Source organism: Apaloderma vittatum, unplaced genomic scaffold (genome assembly GCF_000703405.1).
Source record: "Apaloderma vittatum isolate BGI_N311 unplaced genomic scaffold, ASM70340v1 scaffold16779, whole genome shotgun sequence".
In the NCBI taxonomy this organism is placed as follows: domain Eukaryota; kingdom Metazoa; phylum Chordata; class Aves; order Trogoniformes; family Trogonidae; genus Apaloderma; species Apaloderma vittatum.
In genome coordinates, this window is record NW_009737130.1 from 36866 (window position 1) to 45750 (window position 8885).

At 37.9% G+C, this 8885-nt stretch overlaps 1 protein-coding gene across 1 annotated transcript in view; it reads left to right on the forward strand.

Annotated features, from left to right (window-relative positions):
• Positions 1 to 6893, forward strand: part of SNX13 (sorting nexin 13) — a 42689-nt gene extending 35796 nt beyond the window's left edge. Inside the window, exons 21-26 of the mRNA XM_009877232.1 lie at positions 1017 to 1088; positions 3346 to 3491; positions 4850 to 4918; positions 5839 to 5951; positions 6442 to 6685; positions 6860 to 6893. Coding sequence (XP_009875534.1) covers positions 1017 to 1088; positions 3346 to 3491; positions 4850 to 4918; positions 5839 to 5951; positions 6442 to 6685; positions 6860 to 6893 — 678 coding nt within the window. The remainder of the gene's footprint in view (positions 1 to 1016; positions 1089 to 3345; positions 3492 to 4849; positions 4919 to 5838; positions 5952 to 6441; positions 6686 to 6859) is intronic.
• The last annotated feature ends 1992 nt before the right edge of the window (positions 6894 to 8885 follow it).

Sequence of the window (8885 nt, forward strand, 5' to 3'; positions counted from 1 at the left end):
AAAAACATGGAGTTTTCCTTGCTATTAAGTAACAGTTGGTATCTGCAGATTGGTACAGCAATCCTTATTCATTTATTTTAGCCACTTGAGAAGAATGAGCGACACTGATTTTTTTCTTATTTTTTACCACCCATTCTCATAAAGCTAGTTTGCTGCATCTGTTGCTTTCGTTAGGGGAAAAAACCCCCATATGTTATGAAACTTAGAACAAGGAGATAGCTTCTGTTTTGCTTATTCCTTGCTGAATCCTGGTTTTGATTAGATTTCCTTTCTCTATTTTCTGCCATCTTTCCTCATCTCTTGTATTCCTAAAATACAGAATCTTAGAGGTGGGGAATGGTAGCATGGCTTGCTGTGTAGAGGTCTGGTGAAAGTAGTAATGCTGAGGTGCCCACCTTGTTGCCTTCCCCTTGCTGCCCTCTTGCTGTGTGGAGCAGTAAGGTCGGTGATCAGGGATTGTTCCGTTTTGTGTTCCCAAAGCAGTTACGTGTAGCAGATGTAGAACAGCAACAATGATGAGTTAATCCTTAACCCATGGAAAGCCAATAACAAATCTGTGGTGTGTGGGGGGTGTGTGTGTTTGTTTTCTCGTTCCTTGTGAGATAAAATAACCGGCTCTGGATTTTCTCCTTGCTGGTACCTTCCCTGGTGTGTGACTAACAATGTGTCTGAAATTATAGTCACTGGGAAGTCTGTGAGTAGGCAGGACCAAGAAATACCAATCCCATATTAATTTCTAGGTGTTTTTCAGTTGTCGCATTAGGCATTTGAGAAAATACATGTGGATTGTCTTAAAGGTGTTGCTAACTTTGATGGCTATAGGAGAACACCTACAGGCTTGATTTGTTGGAAGATGAAAGGACTGCTGTATAGTTAGCTGTAGTAGTATGCAGCTGGCTCTTGACCAAATTTTTTTTGTTTCATTTGTGTTAACTCAATTGATTTTGAAAATTGATTGATTTATTTGCATTTAAAGTATTTTTTTACATCATAAACATTACCTTTTTTCATTATAGGTGCCTCCTTTGATCCAGAAAACTTATTCAGATCCTGACCATTGCCGTGTTGCAGCACCAATTGATGACAATGTGAGTCTGATGTTTGTGCTTTCACAGTTGACTGCTCTAAAGCCAAATTAAGGAGTTAAATATTTTATGTTAAACTACATATTTTTTGTCTCTGGTCACTTACAAACAATTCTTAACTTTTTTAAAAGAAATGTATGTGCTTCCTTCTAAAATTAGCATCTTTGTTAGTACTAAGATGGTTTGTACAACAGTGGAATAACTTAGAATGGACATGGTGGACTTGATGATCTTCCAACCAAAACGATTCTATGATTCTTTGCTATGATTTCTGTGTGTTGTAGGTCAGGGTTTGTTTGGGGCTTTTTAGCATGTGGATACCTAAAATGTATAAAGTAATAACATCAGAAACTTGGAAGTGAAGTTTAAGCTCTTGATATTTTCGTAAGCTGTGGTATTTTGCCATTGTTTTTACCGAAACGTTGATCATACGCGTGAAAACAATTGGAAGAAAAAACATGTATCTCTAAGTAGGACAGAAAGTCCATAAGATTACCAGTGCTTATGTGCAATTTGCTATGGTTATAAATCTGCACCTGTTCCGCCTTTCACTTTTTGTGGGTTAGCTCACATCAAAGCATTCCAGTTTGTCTTCCTGTGCATAACTGCTCGGATGGCTTAGGAGATGTGATTTTTGCTCAAATAGCATAGCCTTGAGTTCTTCTAGGCTTTTTTCTTCCCCTGTTATTTTTCATTCTATTAGACTGTATCCACAAACTTGTTATTGCAAATGTGTATCTTTGATACTCTTAAAGTTTCTATTTTGCATGGACAAAACAAGATATCATTCAAGTTTGGGTGGAATTTTACATGAGGAAGCAGTATTGTAAAATTGAGGCATGGAACTGTAGAAATTCCAGTTGGATTGTGAATCCATGGTCTGTTACAGTTGTATATAAGGATGGACTTGTGTAGTCCACCAAAAAAAAGTCCGTATAGCTGTGAGATACTGCTCCTTCTTCCAGCGTAGGATTAACAGGGTAGTGCAAACTACTGCTCTTCCAGGTAGAGCTGGGTGAGATTTCAAATATGAAACAAAATACTGGATGATGTGCTTAGAATGGGAAAATCCTAACTAGAACAAAACAAAACGCCCCTCAAACACAGAGGGAATGCCTTCGGTCTGTGGAAGAATTTTTATGAGGATGCAGTAAGATTTTGTTTGCAGCTTGCTATTCTATAAAGTTTTAGTAATGAAGTTTAAATAATGAATCAGTCAAGAAAAATCAAGTTCATCCATTGTATTTGAGATAAATATTTGTGGTTTTCCATGCAGTACAACCATTACTCCAAATGCAATCTTTTTATGCAGTAGCTTAAACAATATGTAGGCTTGTATTTTGGTATCTTAGCAGGCCATGAAAAGCTGCTGTTTCCATAAGAGAAACATTAGTAACTAAGATGAAAATCTAATACTTTTGTACTACAGGATTTAGTTTACTCTCTCAAATTTTCATCTATGGAAAAAGTGTACACCTTCCGTCTTTTAAAAGTTCTATACAGTTACTGAATCCTGTGGTTTAGGATTTCTGTAGAAGTTGTTTTTTCTGAGCCAGTCTGTGTAACAACTTCTTTTAAATAAAAAAATTAAGATGCTTCCCTTAATCTACCAGCATAAAAGCACTTAATAGCCAGGTAGGCTAGAGTGATATCTAAATAAAAGGCAGTTCATTGCAGTCAAGTGTCATTGTTCTTGGGAGGTTCTAAATTTGGCAGAGTCAATCTGTTAAAGACACCAAAAAAAGTTCCTTCCAGTGTTTTCATGTTAGGCAATTGGAACAGCACAGCTGTCAAAGGAAGAAGTCAAGGACAAGCTCATTCTTTAGGACATATTTACCTGTGTTAACTTTACTCAGCTTCGAATCAGTCATAGAATGGTTTGGCTTGGAAGAGACCTTAAAGATCACCTAGTTCCAACCCCCCTCCCATGGGCAGGGACACCTCCCGCTAGGCCAGGTTGCACAAAGCCCCATCCAGCCTGGCCTTGAAGACTTTGGTGAGATAACTGTTCCATTTTGTCTGATTTTAAAAATTCAATGGATTTAAGCCTAGCTTTTCTTTACTTTTTAATCTTTCTTTGTTATTAGTGATGTTACAGAAGATTCCGGGAAGGTTTCATAGTGTAGTAAAATACAAAACAAAGTGTTTCTGTCATTGTTCTGTTTCTACTGAAGCCTTTGACCTGTGAAGTAGCTACTAAAACTAGTTTCCTTGAACTGAAAAAAAAGTTTACTGATTATACTTTCCCTTGCTTGAGCAGGTGGATGACAATATTCCGCTGAGAGTAATGCTCCTCCTTATGGATGAAGTCTTTGATTTAAAGGAAAGAAATCAGTGGTTAAGAAGGAATATAAAAAATCTGCTTCAGCAACTTATTAGAGCAACATACGGTGACACAATTAATAGGTACTGCTTTTCTTATGGAGAGCGATTGTGTGAGTGTGACTACTTAGACTGTGCCTATAAATCCTTCTTGGTATTACTAAAATATTGTGATTTAGACCTGCATGTATTCCATTTTGAGGAGGATCAGTAAACCAGGTACAAATGGGGTGTAAAATGGAGATAAAACAGTTTAGAATTCTACTGTTTCCAGGCTTTCACTTATAATGATTTGTTTCTGAAATGTTAAAAAAAAAAAAGTATAAAAATTCTAGAAACAGGATTGGCCCTCACTTGTCACATTGGATTAGTGCCATGAATCGAAAAACTAATTTCTGGCAGGTGAGAAGAAATTTCCTGTTACTATTTTGGGACATTCCTCACTCATTATTCTTTGCCCTTCACAAGTATACTTCTAATGTTTTCATCAGCCCCATTAAACACAGACAGTCCTTGTGGCACCAGTCGTCATACAGCCATGTAATCGCACGAGCACTGGATGTTTTTCAAAAATTAATTCCTCATGTCCAGGCGACAACTATTTTGAGAACTGTGTTTGCAAAACCACGCTGCCCTGTTGCACAGCTCTGCTTATTTTTTGCTGTTTTCAGATTCTAGTGTAACTAACTGACTTTGTGCACAGGCTGCTCTTTCCTTACTGCAGAGATGTTTGCAGAACGATGGTGCTTCTGCACGTGGAGCTGTGCCAGGTACTCACAGGATCCTCTGCTTCAGCAGTCATAACTTGGCCTGGCAGATTCTTAGGGTTTACTGGCATTCTGCAGCAAAACTGTGGTTTTTTCTGTTTCTTAGAAAGCTAAATTCAAATGATGTTTCAGTAGATAATCCTGGGATTCTGGCGATACACAGATGCATATATAATTTCTGTAAACACACATATTGAGCTGTGTGGATCAATGAAGGTCCAATTTTGTGATCAGTCTGTATCTCCTGTTACAGATTATGAAGTAACTGCATACATCAGTCTGGTAACTTGAAATTTTTAAGTATGTTTTTGCTTACAGAAGCAGAATTTGAAGAGCGCTCCATGAAGAGGAGTGCTCTACAAGCAAAACATCTATCTAACGCTAATGGGAGATGCAACATCAGTTTTCCAGCCTGCTTAGTCATCGTACTGTTACTTAAAAAGATAAAGGCATTAGCTTTAGGAGTGATCAGTGAGCTTAATTTTTTTTTGTCCCGAGAATCATTGTTTGCCTTCCTAGTGTGCAGCTTTAGAGAACCTACTTACAGAGCTGGAGAAAGCTGAAATTACACTTTTTGTTGTTTTTTTTTTTGCATAGAGCACTCCTTAAAACTTGTACTTGTTTCTTCTCTGTTTTGAAAGTTCAGTGAGGAGAGACTTGTTGCTTTCATTTTAGGAAAATAGTTGATCATGTTGATTGGATGACATCTCCTGAGCAAGTAGCAGATGCAGTTAAACGCTTCAGGTATGTCTTCTGTCATGTGTGTTAGATGGGAAGTTGTTACAGATGACAGACCAGTTGGCGTATGCTTCCTGTTCTCTTTATGTAAGGAAATGCTTATTGCTGTGCAGAACGCCGCTTGAAGCATACACTGCTTTTTACGTGTGTTAAGTGAGAGAAAGTAATTTTCTGCATGAAAAAGAATATTTTTGAGTTTCCTTCTCTTCCTTAGAAAGGTCTTTGCTAACCAGTCTAGAATAAAGCTGAAGTGTGGGTATAGTTATGAATGTATTCAGATTACTGGATGAAGTGTCTTGTGTACCTTGATGAATGCACGTGCATGCCTTGCTTTAAAAGGCAAACGATGATTATTGGAAAACCCCTAAGGTCTGAGCTAATATATCTGTGGACACATACTTTCAAACTCAGACTTCAATTCAGTGATATCAAAGGCTCTGTCATGCCAATTCCTGAAAGTCTGAATGACCTCTGCAATGCTGTTGAGTGAGAGCCGCCCCCCTTGCATTTTTTATTTTTAATTTTTTTTAATGAAGTGAAAGAGATAAGTAGATAATGTGTCAGCCGAAAGGCCTTACTTTACAGATACTCTATTATTTAACAAAACCGAGTAGGCGTGTGAGCTTCTTACTCAGAAGAAAATGTCACTCACTGAGGCAAAATACCTTTTTAGCCAGAGGCATGGTTTTTACATTGAGCTTTACACTAAACTGAAACTACCTGAGAGCTTCTGCTTGTTGATGGCTTAACTGCAATTAATAGATCTAAGCCCCTCAGTAGCAAGAGAGTCTGAGTGGTGAAAGTACATCTTAGGTATGTTTTGTGTAACAGCTACGTGGTGTTTATTTTGTAGCGTTGAGGGATTGGGAAGAGCCTTTCACTTGATAAAATGTTAATGTATTTTGACAAATTTCCTTTTGTTACAGAGATGCCTTTTGGCCCAATGGCATTTTAGCAGAGACCGTTCCACGGAGGGACAAAGCTATTAGAATGAGAACGAGAGTGGCGGGAAAGACCAAATTACTGGAGGTAATGCCAGGTAAGTGATTCTGAGCTTGTAGCCTAATACTTCTTACCATATATTGTTGCTGGAATCAATGTCTCTATTCTTGGTAATTGTTGAAAAGAAATGTTGACGTATAAACTGTATTTAAATAAAAAATGTTCTTAATTATTCAGATACAGAACATTTTCACATTTCACATGACTTTGTAACTGTAATTCTCTTAGAACCAACCATATGTTTAGTTTCACTAGAGGATTTTAGTCCATGAAATACCTGTATTCCACTGCAGTGTGATTTCATGTAAAATAGCATGATTCCACATACATAAAGATGAATTAAATTCAGATTTTTTTTCTGCTGTAGAACTTAGTTGATTCATGTTATGCATAATAGAGACACTGTTACTTCAAATTCTGAGCTACAGAATTTGAAAGACTTGATGTTCAGCTGAAGTTTGTTGTTAACCCAGTAGTAGAATTTAACTTAAAACTCTGTAATTTTATTTGATTTTTTTTTTTTGTAGATGAACTGAAGCACATCATAGGTGCTGAGACAACACGGAAGGGCATTCTTCGGGTCTTCGAAATGTTCCAGCACACTCAGCTCAATAAGAGAATGGTGTATGTGTTTCTGGAGAGATTCCTTGAGACCTTATTTCCACAAAATAAGTTCCATGAGCTCTTCAACAAACTGCATTCACGGTCAAAGCAGATGCAGAGGTATAAGCAGAGACTACATTCTACTCAAGCGCCTTCCTTGCAGAAAAGGTGACACTTCAAACCTATTAAGCTGGTGTATGTTTGTCCGGGACTAATTACTTGGGCAGATTCTCTGGGGCTTCAAACTCACATGCTGTTATTTCTGCACCAGTCTTCTAGTGTCACATATTAGGTTATTAATGCATCTGTAAGACCTGTGGATCTTCTCATCTTCACTTGTAGTTCAACCACTACCAGAAGGGTTTGTGTGTCTTAAATGATTTGGTGCGTCTCCATGCAACATTGAGAAGAATACTGGCCCAACATACAAGAGTGCTGATTCCTTCCCATCCTGAGTTGATGTTTTGCCAGCAATGAAAAGTGCCAGACTGTTCCAGTAAAGCACAGCTGTGGTGGTACAGTGCAAGAAAAGGATGTTTTGGCACTGGGAGATAGTGCAATGTGTGAGAATCAGGTGGAATTATTCTGTGTTACGGCTGAGGCTCTGTAGGGCTCTTGCAACATTCCTGTAAAGGCTGAGCTAATGGGAGAAGCAGTCGCTGGAATAGCAGGTTCATAGAGGGGAAAGTAGTTCTAGCCCCATGATAAAAGTACATTTATTAAAGAAAAAATGAAGCAATGTGGCTTTTATGCCACGTTTACTTCACCTTTCATGTTTTGAAAAATGAACTAATGTTAGATTTAATGGGGGTTTTAGTAAAGGCAGCGGTGCAGTAGAAGTAAACCCTTTATTCTGATTATTCTGTAGCTTTAAGGGCCGTATTCTGCTCTTACAGCACCTGGCATACATTTTGCATGTAACTTCAGTGGAGAAGGGGCATCATCCTATTTACGTTCAGTTGACATATTACAACAACGTCAGTTGATAGTTGTAGAAGGAAGGGGGTACATGATTCAGAGAGGATAGACATTGTGTTAGAAGATGAGGAAATTCCACTAAGACACAGTTTACACACAACTCCCCGCTAAACTTTGAAACCTTTTGGGTGTAAAAGACTGTGTTCTGCTGAACTGAAAATATCCCTGCCCCTTAGTGTGTAAGCCTCCTGTGGAAAAATACCAGAATTAGTTGGTTCCTCACAGGTAAAGGATTTCATTAGTCATATGCAAACACGTGGAAATTCCTGAACACATCTCAGTGTATATATGAAAATAAAAAGGAGATAAAATTATAATATTTTTTTAAATATTTTTTTTATTTTTTGCATAGTGTGAAATTTTAATAAAAATTTGACATCAAGGCCCCACATCCATTTGTTTAGTTTCACTGAAGAATTTATCCGACTGAAAGTCAAGTAACAACGGAATAATCCTGTTTGGCCACAGCATATCTCAGTTTGTGTTTTCTTTTTCAGTCCCCAACTGTTTGAGCACCACTGTCCGAGTGAATAGAAGGTAATCCTATAGAGTCCTTTTTTTTTTTTTTCCCCCCTGAACGCTAAACTCAGGGTAAGATACAGCAGCTGATCAAGGATCCTTACAGTAATTTGTGTCTTAATGGGAACAAATGATCCTTTTGTGTGAGGGAGGAACCCAGACCTTTTCTGAAAGCGTTCTAAGAGAAGATAGAAGGCTCTCAAAGGACCGACTTAAATTGTCTGAAACCTCTATATAGATCGTTTTTTCTCATGGACTCTATTAATGCAATGTAGCCTTTTATCATACTCCTTAATGATGATCATATTGTGCTGTTAACATTCTCATACAATATGCATGGGCTCAAGTGCACTTGTTTTATTGGTTTTTTTTCTTTATTGCAGAACTAAATACTGTAAATGAAATCCCTTTCTTTTATAATCCCTCAGCAGACAGGTTGCTAAATAGGTAAAGGTCCTTCCCCCTTCCTCTCTGCAGGTTCTATAGAAGTGAGATGATTCAGTGCAGTTGCATTTAACAAAATTTGAGTTCCCTGTGAGGTCATCGCCGTAGCGAGCTCCTTTTGTTTACGTGCCTGTAGCTTCCTCTGATGTCGGGTGCTCCAGCAGACCTGACATCCGCCTGAGGAAAGGGCGTTCAGCAGCTCTTCTCAGCGATATAGTAAATATATCGTAGGTCCTACCAAATCTAGTTAATGTCATTTAAACCACTGAATTCATTACACGGTATGGAAGTGGGAAGTTCAAATACTGTTTTGTCAAATCGGTGGAACCTCTTATCTATCTGTAGGTACCATGAAAAACTTCGAGAGACTAGTGATCACGTGCAAATTTGGGATTTTTCTTTTTTTTTTTTTTTTTAATTTTCTGGT